General features: G+C 42.6%; 1 protein-coding gene across 2 annotated transcripts; it reads right to left on the minus strand.

Moving 5' to 3' along the window:
• Window positions 1–7,693: 7,693 nt before the first annotated feature.
• Window positions 7,694–11,558, minus strand: IL6 (interleukin 6). 2 transcript variants are annotated; one of them, XM_074862931.1, is made up of 4 exons: window positions 11,514–11,558; window positions 11,067–11,180; window positions 10,686–10,832; window positions 7,694–8,397 (listed from the first exon to the last, which is right to left on the minus strand). In XM_074862931.1, the coding sequence occupies exons 2-4, from the start codon at window positions 11,178–11,180 to the stop codon at window positions 8,206–8,208; spliced, it is 453 nt and encodes a 150-aa protein (XP_074719032.1). In that variant the 5' UTR covers window positions 11,514–11,558; the 3' UTR covers window positions 7,694–8,205. The 2 variants fall into 2 exon arrangements, with proteins under 2 accessions (XP_074719032.1, XP_074719022.1); XM_074862921.1 differs by lacking the exon at window positions 11,514–11,558 and having other exon boundaries at window positions 11,067–11,450.
• Between the last annotated feature and the right edge of the window lie 6,960 nt (window positions 11,559–18,518).

Genomic DNA, 18,518 nt, shown 5'->3' on the forward strand with positions numbered 1-18,518 from the left:
TGCTCTTGTGAGACCCCACCTGAAGTCCTATGTCCAGCTCTGGGTCCCCCAACATAAGAAGGACATGGACCTGCTTGAGGAGGTCCAGAGGAGGCCACAAAGATGATCAGAGGGCTGGAGAACCTCCCTTATGCGACAGGCTGAGAGAGTTGGAGTTGTTCAGCCTGGAGAAGAGAAGGCTCCAGGGAGACCTTATAGTGACCTTCCAGTACTTAAAGGGGGCTACAGGAAAGATGGGGAGGGACTCTGTATCAGGGAGGGTAGTGATAGGACGAGGAGTAACGGTTTCAAGCTGAAAGAGGGTAGATTTAGATTAGATATGAGGAAGAAATTATTTCCTGTGAGAGTGGTGAGACACAGGAACAGGTTACCCAGAGAAGTTGTGGCTGCTGCCTCCTTGGCAGTGTTCAAGGCCAGGTTGGACGGGGCTTTGAGCAACCTGGTCTAGTGGAAAGTGTCCCTGCCCATGGCAAGGGGAGTTGGAACTAGATATTTAAAGGTCTTTCCAACCCAAACCATTCTATGATTTCCCACCCCCCGGAAAAACCTGAATAAGCATTAATCATAAGTCTTGGTAATTAATTGCAAGGTAGCAAAAAACAGAATTGGAGAACAATTTTTTTCAAGTTTAAAAATGAAGGAGTCTTTGGTAGCAGTGTCTTGAAATTACTTTGCAGTTACTGTAATTTTTGCAAAATTCAGATGTCCTTATAAGAGCAGGTCAGTGTTCTGTGAAGTTATAAGTTAAACAGATTCATGTAAATCTTAAGTTCTTGAAATAACTTCAGCAATTATACTAGTTTTATCAAGACTTTATTTTTTTTAGGTGGTGCTAGGGAGAATAGGGCAGGTTTCTGGAGTAAAGTGGAGGGACTCTCATGTTTGTCAAGCTGTGGGTTAGGGACTTGAAGTTAGATGTTACTTGTTCCAAGTGTTCTAATCTCTTAATTTTTGCTTTTCCATCTTTTTCCAAGCAAAACCCGAGAAAATTTCATTTTACCATGAGATGGGAGACACTTAAAAAAGAACAAACATGAGCTCCCCTGCTTGACTGTATTGATCTCTGTCAAGTGAATCGGTGCCTTCCACAGCCAAGTATGGATTCTTTCTTGTAGTGGGGCTTGTGATGCAGTCCTGTGAGACCACAGATGAACTCTCAGTGTTGGAATAAGGTTGATGAGTCTAGTTTACTGTAAATTGAGCTGTGACTTCCACAGCTGAGCTCAAGGCTACAGTCTGAGATGCATGAAATAGTCATTGATGCCTTCCTGTGTGCTGTGAAGATTGTACTAACTTTGAGGTATCCAGCCAGTCTTACCTGATGATAGGAATTGTTCAACTGTGCCTTGTGCCTGCAAAGTGGAGGTGGAGTGTGCTTGCGGTTGCCTCAGTGTTGGGGAAATACCCCAGGTGGGAGGCTGTTGCTGGAGCCTGTTGTACCTGGTGATAAACAATTGTGCAAGGAGCTGAGGGGAATGTTTTCACCTGGACAAGTCTTGGGAAGATCAAAGGTTGCCATACTCACTATGCTCCTTGCCAAAGATGAAGGCATCTTGAGGATTTTAATGCAAGAAGAATGCCTCAATCTCGAGTGACCTGTAGTCCCATGCCCATGGTCCTTAGACATCAGGAGGACAACATTTTTCCTTGTCGGAAGGTGCTGGTCTGCCTCTTGGCCTCCGCCTGGGAGAGTGACAGTGGCAGCAATAGCTTTTGTTTGACCTGTGAACCAGGGATTGTCCTTAACCCAGGACTGAAGAAATGAGCTGTTTCTCTTCCTCCAGCCAGGCTGTGTGAAATACTAGCAAAATGTCAGGAGGTTATGATGGACAAGGAGCAATATGGTAACCTGCCTTCTGAATATCTTGTTCACTGGCACACTAACTACAGCCGCTAGGTTGTATATTCCACTGTGAAAAACACTGAATGGTGGTTTTACCATTCAGGAACAATTTTTCTATCTTCTATCATTTCTACCTAAAACTGCCTCTCCTGTCATTGTATTCAGCTGGAGTCAGAAGATCAGTTACAGCCTGGTCCCACTGGGTAATTGTGGTGGGCAGCAACTCTTCAACCCTCGGTTGTGACAGCCCCTTTAGCAAAGCATCTCCTGCAAGCTCGTCTTTGAGGAGTTGCCCTCAGGTGTGGGCATAGCAAACAGTGCAAAGGGGGACAAAGATGTTGGACTAAGAGGGAGAAAGGAAGGGAGGGAGAAAGTTAGGGTCCTGAAAAGAGAATAAAGACAAGGCAGTTAGAAGAAGAATAAAGAGTAGGAAAAATGGACAAGGTTTCTAAAGGTGAAAATGCAAGAAGTGAGAAAAAGGCATGCACATCAGAGAATGAGCCACAGAGCCCCCTGGTACTTGATGTGTGATGCTGAGGGAGTCTTACGAGTTTGGCGGTTTTCTTGGTCTTGGTGTGTGGACTGGGGATCCCCTGGTAGTAGGGTGTGAAAAATCGGTCTGTTCAGTGTCATTGCTAAACAAGGGAGAAAGAAAAAAGATATCTGGCTTTCAGTATAAGTTTTTTCTCAATAAGTTAATCTACAAAGGAACCTACTTGTTTGCTTCATAAACTTCAAGGCCTGGCCAGTTGAGGTAAAAATGAAGCTGATAGGAAATTTGGAACAAGTATTTAATTCTACAAATTCCTGGCATAGACATGGCTGATATAAAGTTACTACTGTATCTCATCACAGTTCTAAAACAGGAGGTATGTGCTTTTTTCCTTAATTATCAGCAAGACTTACATTAACTTAAACCTATAGCTTTCAAATCGGCAAACTCTGCAGACCAAAGGAACATTCATAATTTTGTCACAACAAGCCCCTGTGTTGGCAATGTATAAAATCTGTCCTTTGCTCCTTTGTGCAGCCATCTTCCAAAATGTCTGTAGGTGACAAAGTGCTTCTGAAGGTGTATTTTTATTACATTGTGTTGTAAGTGAAACAGTGGTCTAACTACATTGGTTTTTATCAGGAAAAAATGCTAAACCAATCCATACACCCTGGATATTTTGGGAAATATTTCGTTACAGACTTGGAATTTAAGCTATGATGATGCTGATGATATATTTGCAAATAAAAACTCATTACATCTGTTCCTACCGCAGGAGTAGAGACCACATCCTGTTAAATGTCGTATGACTAATTTAATTTTTACAAGTGACTACTTAATTGCAATTTCTAAATACTTTTCCATGATGGTGTGCAGTGCAATAGCTGTTTCTTGGTTAAGTTTGTGGATTACATGCATTATTTTGTGGTTATGCTTATGTTAATTCAGGATTACGGGATGGGTAAAACAGAGGGGATGCTTATCTGCTAAGTGGAAAAAGGTACGTACTCTGATCACTCCTGATTAAGAAATCAGGTCCAAATTTCTATGAAAAATAAGTTCAAGCAACTGCAAAGCAGGGAGCAGCTACTAGTCTGGGAAGTGAGATAAGTCTGGGTTTCCAGTTATATTCCAATTCTGTTTCTCAGGATCTGCTTTAATCTCAGAGAGACCCCCCAAATGGTGCAATTCATGACAGTGAAACCTGAAAGCAGTCCTTTTCCAGCCAGACTGGAAGATTGCCTGTACATCTGCCTTCATCCCAAATGGTCTCTCTTCTAACAAATCCCATTTTCTGTTATAGTCCCATCCCAGGTCACTGGGCTGTATGATTAGGAGGGATATAGGTCTTGCAATTTGAGGGATGTCTTTGAAATTCATTGTATTTGTTAATGCATGCTAATGTGGGATCCTCAGGCATAGTCAATACATGGTTTCTTGTCCCTTTACATCTCTTCCCAGATTGTTAGAAGTGGAAGAGGACAAAAACTGCTGCTGGGCAGCTATACTCATAGTAGCTAATTTTTCCCTTTTGAGCTCAGGATGGGACTTTGAGCTTTCCCTAGGTGATTTTACTTTTGTGTGTGTAAGAGCTTTAAATGTTTCTTTCGGGTAATAAACTGTTAATATAATTTGCTTATACATCATACTGTCCCTATTTGTGTAGTACAGGATGTAGAACTGTATCTATTAATACATAAGTTCAAAGGTATAAAGAAACAACTAATCATAAATGCATTTGCTGCTATTGAAACCAGTCAGAATTTTGTCATCGGTACAGTTGAAACAGAATAAAATCTTGAAAATACTGTGTTAGGTAAGCACTGTCTGGTAGAAATAAGTATGGCAGGGCGAATCAAATCTGTTTTCTGAATCTGAAGGTTAATTTTTTTTTTTTAAAAAAACCCAGATTTTCTCATGGAAGATTGAATCTTCTTAGATTCTGATCACTGAATAGAAATTCAGATTGCAAAATTTCTGTAGTGTGTTTTCTGATGACTGCCAAAGTCTTGAAAGTATACCAAGATTTGGTTAAATATGTTTAGATTACAGAAATTAGTAGATTTTGTTAAGAGTTCAGGGAGGAAATGGTATTTTGGTGTTGGAGCCTGCAGAGGTTGCATTTTCTGGGGGTGAAGGGTAGGTTTTGGTTTTCCTTTTATCAAGAAGAAATTCACTGAGAGAGATCAGAAACTGTTATCTAATCATTGGACTTGAGAAGCAAGAGTTTACAAAAAGCTTTCCACCCAATATCACAAGGTTTGTAGTAATATACATATATTTGGCAGCACTTCTTAACCATTAGGATTTGACTTTGACATATACTAGTGTATACTTACCTTTCCACCGTTTTATCTTTTAACTTGAATGCCGAAATGATTATTAGTCACAGGTAATCCTGGCAAATTTAGGGGGAAGTTTCCCATTGAGCTAAACCGAGCTAATGGCTCATTACTGCTGAAAAGTGATCCTGCTCCCCTTGCTTCACTGGTGGCATAACTCTTCCCGTTCTTGTAGCATCAGCTCTGCTTTGCTAACCTCACTTGCCATCGGCAAAATCTGTGAAGGTACTAGAGATGTAGACAGTCTCTTTCAAGTAGCTGTTGTTCTTTCTGCCAAAATTTAGTGTTTACATCAGTACATAGACTTACGTGGCAGGGGATGGTATTGAAGCATGGGAAGTGGATCAGGCTGAAATGTTTTGGGTTTTTGTAAAGTTTCTTACACGTCTGACAAAAAAGTATGGTTAAAAAGTAGAAAAATGGTACTTCAGAGACTGTCATTGCAAAAAAAAAAAGTAATTTTGCATTACAGATTAGTGTTATGTTGCATTCTGTCTTTTAAATTTTTTTTTTTTTTCTCTCTTGCCTAGTGTTATGTTCACAGCACCAAGGAATATTTTTTCTCATCTTTAACACTGTCTCTTAATACCGTGGGCTTTTTCTTGCATACTGTGGAGTGTATGCATGCTTTTAAACATAGCTTTACGTCCTTCCTGCATTGGGAAAGCAAATTCAGGATGAAGGGAGTTAGTAATCTGTTGAGCATTCCAAAATCTCTGTGTGAGGTTAACAAGTAGAGATGCAGTGGGAACATGGGGAAGGGCTAGCTGGGATCTGCAGGGAGAGGCTGGTCCTGTACAGCAGCAGCCAAAATGTTGCTTTGCTGTGTAGTTTCCTAGAAGCAATTATTAGCAGGTCTTCTTGGTTTTGGGGTGGGTTGTTGGATTTTTTTGCTTTGTCCAGTGAGTTAGCTCTCAGGAGGAGCTCTCTTCAATAGAAGCGGTGAGGTATTTCATTGTTGTTAAAAGTAGCACAGTTGTTTTTGAGGATTGATTTATAAGAATTAGGAATTCTCATTTTTACCATTCTGGTTTTTTATGTGTTTCACTGGTCTACCAACTAAAATCGATGTGTTTATGGATTGTTGTAAAATGCTTTCTACACAACAAACTGGAAAAAGGATGATAAGTTGGTTAGTTTGAGAGGCTGCATGATGTGCTCATGTGTTTAATGTTTAGTTCTCCTCTGATCATATGAATTCTCCGCTGCAAGTCTTCATGTGCCACAAGCACCAGGGAGTGTAGATTTCAGCAAGTGATTCTTATCCTGGGATCAGTTCCTGAAGTTGTCACAGTGACAGCAAAACAATGGCCAGTAAGGCAGCTGCTGCATGGAAGTACCCTGAGAATTGTGGGTGGCTGTGAAGGAGCTACAAGTAAAATGGTGGCAGCTCAGTGGCAGCATCAGCAATACCCTTCACTCTAGGAAGGACTTGAAAGTTGACCTCTCCCCACCCAGCATGTGGTAATCTTTGCTCATCTTCTACATCCTAAAATGTAGTAGCATTGACATCTTCACTAGATTTGCAGACAACCTGGGGTGGCCATGAGCTGACGAATGCTGCTGGGAAGCATGGACACTTGTCTGTCAATTGCATGAGATTTCAGTACCCTGTATCTTAGATGTTTCCTGGCATTCAAGGAGGAAATCAGTGTGACTGTCTAGCTGCAGTGTACCTAGTAGGTGATGTCAGGTAGCCACCTGCTACTGGGAGAAGTAAGACCAGGAGATGCCTTTCTTCTTGGTTGGTCTTTTTTTTCCCCTTTCTGTTCTCAAGTAGTAATAATAAAGTCCTTAAAAGGTCCCATGTGGGATCCACGTTTGGGTCTCATAGCTCTTAGTGACATAATAAGGGCCAGAATGGTCTCTAACCAAATGGTCACGAAGAAAATGGCTGGGAAGGTAAGCTGTGAAAAAGCCAAACCAGGATTTCCTAAATCTCCTAGAGCATATGCCAGGACAGCTAAAGCAGGATCTTCTGTGTTGTGGGAAAAACCTGTTCACCACAGACATCTTGAAAGTGACCACCTTGGAGCCTCCTCATTCCTTCTTGAGATGTTGCACAACTCAAGGCATTGGTTTTACCATATTGGGCAAAGCCATGGTTTGGTTTGTTTTGAGCCTCTGAGATGCAGGCTCTGGGTGGACTGGTCACTGTTTTGGCATTCCCAGTGGTGGAATGTGTGTGTGGACAATCAGATCGCTCAGAGGAAGAGGAGGATTTACTGACATCCTTATCCACATTCCAGGGCTTGCCTTTCATCTCCTCATCTGCATCACTGAACCGCAAGAGAGAGAGGGGGTAATTAATGTTCCACCACTTTCAGGGACGAAGCTCGAGGGGCTTCTGCTGCTTTCGTCCCTTGTATGTTCTGTGAATTCCTCTGAGTTTGGGTATATGAGGGACCTGCACAGCCACAATGAAGCAGATGATACAGCTAAGGAATGTTTCGTGGTTTGGTACTCAGGCTAAAGACCTGGGGTGTTTTTTCTCTCCAGTATTCAAGAATATGCATTCATGATATGTGGCCTGTCTATGCTAGTGGAATATAAGTGACAGAAGACAAATGCATTAGATCATGAACTGTCATTGACCTCTCAGCAACAATATATTGATTTACATCACCTAAGGAAAGAACCTAAGATTTTTTATTTTTTTTTTTCCTGCTTCTTGGGGGAGGGGGGAGAGATGTTTAATCAAACTTGGAAAATTCCCCTGGCTGACAGCAGTAAGTCTAATCAGATGACAGTATTAATGTCAAAGCTGTTAATGTATAATTTTGTTTAAAAGAGATTGCTTGACTTGTAAGCGGATGCTTACACTTATAATTTTATGGAGTGTTCCTTATTAAATGTAGGGGACTCACTGTTCATTTGTTTCTCAAGAGCAATGATGCTTTACCTTGTTCATTTAGTACCATGTTCAGTGCATCTTGTTCCTTCATATCCCATTTTAAGAATTACATGTTGATCGAGCTGTCTCTGTATGTGTGTACATATGCGCTATATAGATAACTGACCTAATTATGCAAATAAAATTTAAATTCTTGAAAGTGGTTATTTTGATAATTGCAGGTATTAAAAATCGGATACATTAGTCTTATTTAAAGTTCAAACAGGTTATACAGTGGGTTTTTTAAATCAGCTTTTATTTGTTCTAAAAATATAAATAAGTCATAAATATAATCTCAAATATTTTAAAAACATAAGTTATACAACAATTTTTCTGGCTTCTGAAAATATTTTGTTGTTGAATACATATTAAATAAGTTGATATTCTGGATAGTACCATTAGAAATGAAATAAAATACGTCCTTTTTTTAAATTATTTCTAAATACCAAAAATATAAATAGGAAACATTAGAAATGAATAAATATTTTAAATACAATAAATATGTTCCTAGAAGGAAATGATAATGTATATAAATGCAAACCATTGTTATTTTTTCTGGTTCTTAAAACAGAACAACACTGTCATCTGCCACATGACAGATTTGTAACAAAGGATTGTGCCTGAATTAAAACATTCAGACACTGAAACTCCTGGTGTTTTTCAAATAGCGAACAGCCCTCACAGTTTTCTCCATAAATGAAGTAAAGTCTCGGAGGATGAGGTGGGTGGTGATTTTCTCTATCCAGGTCTTATCGGACTTCAGCTTTGTGCGGAGGGATTTCTGGGTAGCTGGGTCAGGGATGGTCACTTCATCGGGATTGATCACCTGTGAAAAAGACAACATTGGGGTGCCCCAGTTAAAACACTGTAATTGAGCTTGTTGGAGAGCATCCGTTTATATGTACAGTATGTTCCCGACCAGCTGCATATCCACCCTTCCTGTGCTGCGGACGACAGATCTCCCTGGGACCTCTGCTTCCCTAAAGCCCTGCTTCTGCGGTGGGGTTTGAGGTACGTTGGTGCCTGCTACGATTACTGCGGAAGAATCGGAGGGTCTCCTCTGATCTATACTGTTTGTTCTGGTTTGAATGCAACATCTGGCATGGCGGTCCAACAGGCTGCACTGAGCAGATCGGTACACCTCTCCTGCTATCTGCCGACTGCGTGGTTAGTTGGGAAGACGCTGATCGTGATTTGTCCCAACCTGTACTGGGTGTTACATCCTGAGTCATAAGTTAATTAGATGACATTGGCATACTCTCACATTTTGTAGTAGATTAACAGTTTCCAAAGATGTCAGACTTGTTTATCTGCTTAATTCTTACTTTCCAGGCATTTAGGCACGTGGGAGACTAAGGGTCACCAACTTCCACTGATGTGTGGGATCCTAACTGCAAGATAAGTAAAAGGAGTTATGTACCTAATGCTGAGTGACAGCGCTGGGCACCTGGTACCCAGATGCCTTTTAAGAACTTGTCCTGTGAAGTGGGTAGGTGACTTCTAAAAATGGGAGTTACCCAAACCACAGAGCTGGTTTAGAGGATTTGGGGTCTAGGAGTCTAACAATAAAGTATCTGCTTCATTCTGGTTTTAGGATCTCTCCTACCCTTTAACAAGTGTCAAAAGCGTGCGCACCTCCTTCTGGAACATCTGGTTTTGTGAAACTCAGTAAGATACGAATATTCTTTCTGTTCAGACTACTTGGAAGTGGATTCTGATCACACACCCAGTTACTGGTATATCCAACTTCTTGTTGCATGCTGTAAGAGTTTGTATCTGGATATCCAGACAGGTATCATGCTGATGGATCTACCTGACCACAAGTGACAGATTCTGTCCTTGCTGTCCTGGCCTTAAATAGCAGATAAACTTCTCTTGTAAAGAAAAACTTCCAACCTGGAGATCAAGACTCCTCTCTTTTTCAAAAACTGTAGTTTCTACAAGTATGGGGTTTGCTTTTGATCACTGATTTAATTCTGCCTGTTCCAATTAGCTCGATCTTACTAATTTTCAAAAAAAGCTAGTCTCCCCCAGTTAGGAGACAAACTTTCTGCAAACTAATTTATCAAGTTGGAAGCCAGAAGTCAGTTGCCGTCTTATGACAGGACTATTATTCTTAGCTAGCACAGTGTGAAAAAAGCGGTTCAGCTCCCTTTCACTTAAAGAATGATAGACATAAATAAATATGTTAGGAAAGGTATGGCAAACACACAATGGGCTTTTCAGGCACCAGAAAACACCTTGAGGGAAATCATGCCCTGAGATTTCTGCAGTCCTTCATCACCTGGGTGGTTCTTACTCAGGCAAATAGTTTCCCTGATGACAAAGGAAGTATTCATGTTAAGGGTTATTAACGTGAGTAAGAACTGCAGGAATGAAGTGAATTTTTGGAGTGTAATCTTTAAAAGCTCTCCAAAACCTAGAAAACAACTGTCAGAAACAAATAGCATTTAGTTTACCAAATCAAAAGAGAATCGGGTATTTTTAAAGAAGGAAGATTATTTTTTTTCCACAATAATCGCAGGCAAAATGTGTGCTTTTCAATAGGCAGCACCTTTTGTATAGTCAAGTTACTAACTTGATGTTCTGAATTTTTCTTCCTTGATTTTTAAGCTACTGCTATCTCAATATACCATACAGCTTGGCTTAAAAGTTTGGAGAGTTTTAAAGATTAATAATATTGTAAAAATGCTATTTATGTGGGTTTTTTAAAGAAGTTGCTTATTCCTACTTCTCAGGGGGTTGCAACATGAGAAGGCTTGACTGAACTGCAGTTTGACAATTAGGAACAAGCTCCCTGAAAAATCTTATTAGCCAGGCAGTGTTAGTACATTTGTTCTTAAAACAGTGACGCACTTAATTGTTGGTTTGGAAATTAGAAATAACAATAGAAAGCAGGAAGAAGAGTTGTTTCCTTAAGAAAAGAAAACAAAACATTGTAAAACCTGTAAGTTAGTCATAAGGGTAAGTATCTGAGCATAAGGAGCCATCACCTGTTTCCGCTGAGAGAAATGAAAGTGGGAAATGTTCAACTTCAGCTTGCATTCTATTTTTCTGAGTACACATCAGTGCTAAGCCATAACAATTAGCGGAGTGAATTTAAAACAAACTCACCATCTGTCTTATGGTATGTGCCAGGTGCTCTGTACTATAACACAGCGATTCAACATTTTGCTTTTCACTAGTAAAAGTTTCTTGTATGTATTCAAGGTACGTCTGAAACGTATAAAGTCCGCTTGAGATTTTCCTCAAGCATTTATCCTGAAATGAGAGAAAGGTGAGAAAGTCACTTACAGCTCAGAAATGCCTCGATCGCGATATTGCATGTACGGCACAGGTGAGCGGATGGTGCTTATACAGAGCGTGGAGTGCTGTGCCATGCCAGAGCCAGCTGGAGCGGCACGGATCTCGAGCTCGAATTCCCCAGCTTTTTGGAGCAGGCAGAAATTGCCGCGGGTATATAGGATTAGACTGGAAAGGAGAGCAGTTCCTTGCCTCATCGAAGCCGGCGAGCAGACACCCGTCTTCCTCCGTCACCTTGGGGAGATTGAGGTTGTTCTGGACGAGCATCTCCATGCTGTTCCCGCAGATGGTAAACTTCTCGCACATCTGGGGAGAGACACGGAGAGGTTTCGTCGCACCTTGGCCGGAGGCAGCCGCCCCTGGGCTGGGGGTGAGTGTCGAGTGTGTGCGAGCCCCCCGGCCGGCTGTCGGTGTCAGTGTGTCAGTGTGAGCCCCCCCGGCCGGCTGAGTGTCGGGTGTGAATGCCCCCAGCCAGGAGCGAGTGTCAGTGTGAGCATGTGTGAGCCCCCAGGCGGGTGTGAGTGTCGGTGTGAGCATGTGTGAGTCCCCAGCCGGGAGCGAGTGTCAGTGTGAGCATGTGTGAGCCCCCAGCCGGGAGCGAGTGTCGTCCGCGAGCGGGGGGTCCCGCCCGGTACCCACCTCCTCCTGCAGCTGGGCCGCCCGGGCGTGCAGCTGCCGGGCCAGCCGCACGCAGTCGGGCAGCGCCGCCCGCCGCCCCGCCGCCTCCTCCAGCTCGGTCTCCCCCGACGAGTCGGCGGCGGGCAGCGGGGCGGCGGCGGCCCGCGGCAGCAGCAGAAGCAGCAGCAGCGGCGGCGGCAGGGCGGCGCGGGGGGCGGGCGGCCGGCGGCGGCCGGCGCGGTCGCCGTCAGGGTCACGGTGATGGTCGCAGCCCCGGGGGAACTTCATGGTGCGGCTTCTCGGCTCCCGGCCCTTCTCCTCGGCGAGGCTGGCGGGTCGAATGAGCTCCGGGCATCCCTGAACGTGTATTTATCGAGGGGGCTTCGAGATTATTCATGGCCCGGGAAAATCCGGCGTGAGAACACGGGGGTGTGTGTGCGCGGCGGAGCGCGCCGGGCCTGACACAGCGCTCGCCCCGTCCGAGCGGCGGGATTGTGAAACGGGGCCGGGGGGGGCCAGCCGAGAGCGGCCGGCAGCAGCATGAAGTCATCGCGCTCCCGCACCGTAACTCCCTGCGGGCCGGGCTACACAACAACCACCCCCCCGCCCCCCCCGCCCGCCTCACCCCCGCCGCCTCCGGCTCACCTGGGCCCCCGGGACCGGGACCGGGGTTGGGGTCAGGGTCAGGGTCAGAGCTGGAGCCGCCCGGCCCCGCCTGCCAGCGCCAGCACAGAAAGTCTGAAATTGTACACGCATATGTAGTACCTACATATGTACATACTTCAGATATTTTAATATATCAATGTGGTTTAATGTTCTACACATTTTGTATTATGTATGTTTTTCTCCATATTTTAGCTATTTTTATTGTTTATACATGTGAAACTAAATGCATATGTTTAGGTGCTGGGTATATCTAAATTGTAAGTTGCCTCTCTCCCTGTGAGCCCCGTATGGGTAGGATGAAATACATCACATTCCTACACTTCAAATGCACCGGGAATGGTCCACAGGCAGCTCCTACAGCTCCAAGGGGAGGGTGGCCCAGGAAATGCCACGCAATTCTCTCTTATCTGCCGCCTTATCTCCTTCTGCCGACCTGGGAGGTGTGGTGGGAATTTCAGCCTTTCGGAGGGACCCTTCACCCAGGGCAAGCGTGCCCCTTTGGCTCCATCCTGTAGAGTGTGGACTGAGTCAAACTGTGCAAGGCAGGCTGACATTGAACTTTTGAAATGTCCTGAATTGAATTTGGCCAAACTGACTTCTTTTTTCTTTTAGTGAAATCGGTGTCATTTTCTCATGTAAGGAAGACCAGAGAAAGACCTGATTCTGCTTCGGGAGATGCTAACAGGAGGGCACAGAGTGGGGAGAACAGAACATGGGGCATAGGAGAGATAACAGAGAGAGACAATACCATGACTGAACTTGGGTTTCCTCATTTGGCCTCTCCCTTTCAAAAAAACAGGTACTGCTATTTCGTTTTCTAAGAACAGCCTAGACAGAGAGCCTCAGGAAAAGAAGCAGGGTACTACTAGTTTTTTAACGTCCTGTTCTGCCAGAAGCGGAAAGGCAGCTGCAGTAATTTTGCCCAGTGGAGAAATATTAGCACTGAAACACAAGTGTGAGAGAGCAATTTTTAACAGCAGCAATCCGTCTCTGCCCAGTTCCCTGAGCGCAGAGGAGGGGAGCCAAAGCAATAATTTTCTGTAACGTTAGCTCTCGCTTGCCAGATCTGTGGCATTAGGCATAAGGGTAAAGCATACCACTGTCTGTATGCTTGACTAGTATCAAATTAAAAGACCGGATTGCAAGGTGCCAATGTATTAAAACAGCAAGACCACATGAGCTCAATGCTCCTGACAAGCCCCTTCTTTGTCTTCTGATAACCATCAAGGGCAGATACAGCAGTGATGGGAACTCCTGCCTCCCTCTCTTTCCATTTGTGATAGCACATGAACGTACCTGTCTCAGAGAGGGGTTTCCTTCCACTGCCAGGCAGCTCACAGTCTGTTCCCTGCGGACAGCCAAACTTTTCCTTTACCTAATCCAAGTGAAAATACTGATTGTTCCTAAAATCACCAAAACTTGGGAGAAGGCTACATTTCCTTAATATCTTTTCAGCAGGCATTCTCTAAGTTAGTTGTGTCTGTAGCTCTGTAATTTTTAATTTTGTAACCTTGTTTCATGAGTTGTCCTTTTCTCCTTGTGTCATGAAAAAGTCTGTTCCTTAGCAATTTCCAGAGAACCGTTTTGTGCTCATCACTGTTACATGGGGATCAGTCTTGCTGATGTGTGTAGTTATAGCTTCAGAGTGAAATAAAAGCAAATTTCAACTGTTATTCCTCATCTAGAAGTCTCAGCCTTCAGTTATTATTGTCTCCTTTTGCATTTAGTGGTTTTGTTTACTCTCTTATATGATTGTCAGTGTGACTTTTCAGAAGTACAAAGTATACTTACATGCTCCCATAGAAGTTGCTCATTAATGTCATAGAAAATCAGTTTGATAATCTAGGACAAAGTGTAGCATTTAAGGGAAGGAGAAAACTGGAATTTGTAGCATTTAAAGGAAGGAGAAACTGGAGTTTACACAATAGCATTAAAATACTTCTATTACTCTGAACAGTTTCATATGGAAAACCACTTTTTAAATTGGTACTGCACATAAAAGAAATACTTTGGGCTGATCTATCTATAATAATGGTTAAAGTTCAGGGAGGGCTTAAAGGGGGTTCATTAGTCTGTGCTCTACTACACTGAGTTACACTGATTCATCAGTAGCCACGTTGTTCAAAATATAGTAAGCTCTGAACAAACATCACTTGCTCATGAGTTAGCTACAGGTCAGGAGATTTGCCTGTTCGTACTTTAAAATGTGTAAGTAGCATTGCTGAGACTCTAAGGTATAATTTCTAGAAACAGAGGAATTTCTTCTCTGCATGGCATCTTGTAATACTGCAGATTACTGTTCTTGTATCCTTTTATTGCTGTCGTTTTTCATTTCACTGTACAGGTTCTATTTTTCTTGTCATTTATACTATAAAGCAGATGGCTGCATCCTGACATACCTTCCTAAGGTGGGATTTCAGAAATTCTCAGTGTTTATCCAGCTTTTTCTCCTGCCCGAGCAATGAGCATTACTACCGTACATTTCTGTGGGAGCAGAGGGGCCAGTTCTGAATGTTGTAAAAAATCTCTCTTCTCAGACTGTCCACACGTGAAAACTACTCCCAGTTACAGTCAAGGGTGAGTTTATAGACAGGGAGCCAATCCAGGATCATCTCATGTGTCAAACTGTTTTCTAGGATCAGTATGGCAACTCACAGACCTGTTCCAGAGCAGGTTGTTTCTTCTGGAATTGCTCTGCCCAGGAGCAAGCCCGTGTCCCTTTTGCTCCTGATAACCTGGGAGATTTGCAGACAGGAGGCTGTTTTCAGGAGAGGTGGGTGATACCAGCATGGAAATGCTACTGCCACTGAAGAATTCAACCGACTGCAGAGCTGTCATGGTCAAAGCTTGTCACCTGACTTCTCTCAGCCATCAGGCACATGTCTGCAAAGAGCTCCACCACGGACCGAGGTCTGGCAGCAGCAGGAGACCTTGCTTGCTGAATGCTCTGAGTCAACTAAAAGGTTGTCTAAATGGCATTCCTAGATGGAAAAATAAGGTCTTTTAATAAAGTAGGAGAATTACTAGGGCTGCAGTATGTTCCATTCTGATTTATCTGTGTGTTTGGTTTGACCGGCTTTTTCTTTTTAATAATCTCCACTGTTCTACAGTAGTAATACAAACCATTAATGTTTATTTGGAGATTATGACTTCAGATTGTACTGTTGATAATAAGAGAAGGAATATAACTAAAAATGCAGTGTTCTTCTGTAGAAGTGTTAGTTTGTGTGTGGAAGAAAATGCCAATTGTTGGTAGACTGTTCAAGTGGCGTTCAAGTGGTAGTCATGACAATGACTAAACAAATAACTTCCAAATGTCTTGAATTATGTGGAAAGCTTGATGTCCCCTGACATATTTTTGGTTGAATCCCTCAAAGCTTGGAATGAGGGATCTTGAGTTCCTACAGATCTTGTAAAAAGTGGAGATGAGTTCTTTGTAGTCCATCAAGATGTGAATGCTTCACCCATTCTAGAGCTCTTTTCTTTTAAGGATCTTTATATTGAGCATTCCCTGACATTACAGGGTCTGTAAATGTTTATGTGCCTCTCCTCTACATTTTCTGGAGTTTTCGTGGTACAAAGCATTAGTAGTATCATCTTCAACAGTCTCCATCAAAAATCCCAAGCTTCAAAAAATGAAACTTTTTTTTGCCCATGCATTTTCAAATAAATGGTCACCACTGGCTCTGCTAAGAGCTTGAACGTATGAGTGTTAAAACAACCTGCCCTGTGCTGTATTTGAAGTGAACAGGTTGAACAGGTCATTAATATCCTGTGTTCATGTTTCTCATAAGCAAACATTGCTTTGAGAAACTCCACGTCACCAAAGAGCACTGGTGCACTTGTCTAACGGCCCTTCGCTTTTGCAGCTTTGCAAGTTCTTTGGTTTTCTGTTGGCTGTTTGCCAGGGAACTGCAGAGTTGTTTGGGGATTTTTTGGTGAAAAGCTCTGGGGATTGCTCATTTTTCCCTAAAGGCAGACTTGCATCATTTTTAAATGAGACTAGGATATGTAGTAATATACTTTTTTTTTTTTTTTCCCCCTGGGTGTATCATATGCAAATACGATGAATTTCCATGCCTGAAGCTAAATCAGAGATTTAGAGGAAAAATTCTTAGTTAGCTTTAAATTATGTTCTGATCTGCAGTTTTATCTGCTTAATCTTGAGAAGAGAAATCATGCTATGGTCTTCTCTAGTCAACTTCCAGGATGGCAGGTATGCAGTCCTAGGTGAAAGAGGTCCTGGAAATAACTGTTCTTGGGGAATATCTGAATGCCACCAGTCACTTTAAATAGACACATCTCCTTCAAATCAAAATGTTTGCAGTCATTTTAACTCCCAAACGGGAATATTGTAACACTTGCCAGTGAACCTAGGTTTGCACTAGGAGTGCTTTGTTGCTGTGGCTGCACTGATAAACGGCATCAGGAAGTGATTCTACAAACTCTTCTCGTGGAAGGAAGGTAGCTCTTGCTTTGTCTCCACCACGGCGCAGTGTGCCTGGTGTGGTGGGTGATGGCTCTTTGGACTGTGTGAGGCACCAGAGCAGAGAGCTGGCCAAGTTAGAAATAGCCTGGTGGCCTTTTGTCTTTCACAAGCATGATACCCACATGCTGTTATTTGGCTTGTTTGTGACCATCGTCCGCTATGGCAACACACTGTTTTGGCAAAGAGCCCATTTTATGAGTATTGCATTTTAAATAATTGTTGGGCTGTGCTTCTATAGAAAATCTCTGTTCCGTTTTAAAAAAAAAATTGACTGTAAATTCCACTTGTGTTTAAGGAACCTCTTGGTTCCCTTTGAGCTCTTTTCTAAGCATGAAAGAAGAAAATTCAAAAAAAGTATGACAGAGGAGAAGAGTGGGGACGATGATGAAACTGAAGAGAGAACACAGTGAGGAGCCTGAGTGTATGGGAGGTACTGTATGGTGTAAGTATTTGTTATCTTTATTGTTTGTTATTTTTAACATACTACATTATTAGGCATAGATTGTGTTTTACAAAGTATTCAAAAGGCAAGTTCTGTCTCTGAGGACCTTGCTCAATGCCAAAGGAAACCAAAGGGGTGTCAATGTTTATCCATAAAGTAATCACACTCGTGAATGCATACCAAGTCTAGTTCAGTTCAGTAACCATAGGATCTATTTCTCTCTTACATAAAAGTTTGATGTGTTGCTCAACGAGACATCTGTAGATGTAAATGTGTTTACCCTCATTCATGCCTAATATTTTGATGCCCATAATCTCTTTATCAGGCTATTGTCTTGCTCAGCTTGACATTTAGCCCTGCATCCTTATTCTGCTTTTTCTGGTGATTGCCTTCCTGTGACGTTGCCAATTACCTACTCATAACCCAAGTCACTTCACAATACTTTCATATTTTTTTCCTGGATAGCAGCAGTTTCTTTCTGCACTGAGGACAGAAGTTGGGTGGTATCAGTGGTTATTTTTGCCACTGTATGTGAAATGACGCAAGAGAGAGTACTTCTGCTTCGGATAGCTTTATTTCTACATCAGAACTTAGAATAGGGGAATATAGCTGAATGTGGGTAGATGTAATTTATATCCCATCTGAGTATAAACATGTAGACTGTCCAGCTGGAGGGCTGTCTTTTACATATGCTATAATGTGGCAGTACTGCTTAACAGGGCCACTGATAAAAGTACTGTAACTCCATCACCAGAATCAGATGCAAGGCTTCAGTATGTTACTTTCAGGAGATAACATTTCATTAGCAGTTTATGTCTGTTGGAAATTTTTCTTAGGACATGGGTAACTAGAAAACCAAAATGCACTATGCACCTGCAATAACTGTTGTGCAGTTTTATGAAAGCTTTCTAGCTCAAGGATCCTGTAGTGACACAGTGGAGCTGCTGTGGAGTTTGCCACTTTGGTCATACATTTGGCCTTACAATCTTGTTGAGAAATCTCAATATCACTATGCAGACACATTGGGTTTTTTGGGTCTGTCTTCCTTTCTGGGTGAGTTCTTGCAAGCTCCTTTATTCTCCTAAACTGAATTTGTGGAAGGGAACCTACATACTATAGCGGGAGCCCTTTCTAATTACATCCCAGCACACTATAATAGGATTAATAGGTTGTGCTGGATCTGTAATCTTCACTCTTCCCACACTGCTCTTATTGAAGCAGAAGTATTCTGGGGGCCAGGCTGGCTATAAGGTCTTTAATCCATCACCAGAGGATTCAACTGGTCTAGGTCCAACTAGATTTTTCCTTCAGATGGCAAATCCGATGGTCTGGTGCTTTTTGCTTAGATTGCTCAACCAGGATGTGGGAGATGTTGAATCATATGCCTTCCCTATCTGAAGGGATTATGAACCCAGATTTACTACTTTAC

The sequence above is a fragment of the Strix uralensis genome, chromosome 1, assembly GCF_047716275.1.
Source record: "Strix uralensis isolate ZFMK-TIS-50842 chromosome 1, bStrUra1, whole genome shotgun sequence".
Lineage (NCBI taxonomy): Eukaryota > Metazoa > Chordata > Aves > Strigiformes > Strigidae > Strix > Strix uralensis.

Coding starts and splice junctions, on each gene's coding strand:
- IL6 (XM_074862921.1), bottom strand. CDS start 11,411: ATGCTCACACCGACACTCACACCCGCCTGGGGGCTCACACATGCTCAC. Junction 10,833..11,066: donor TGCTCGCCGGCTTCGATGAG/GCAAGGAACTGC, acceptor CTCTCATTTCAG/GATAAATGCTTGAGGAAAAT. Junction 8,398..10,685: donor CACATACCATAAGACAGATG/GTGAGTTTGTTT, acceptor TCTTTTTCACAG/GTGATCAATCCCGATGAAGT.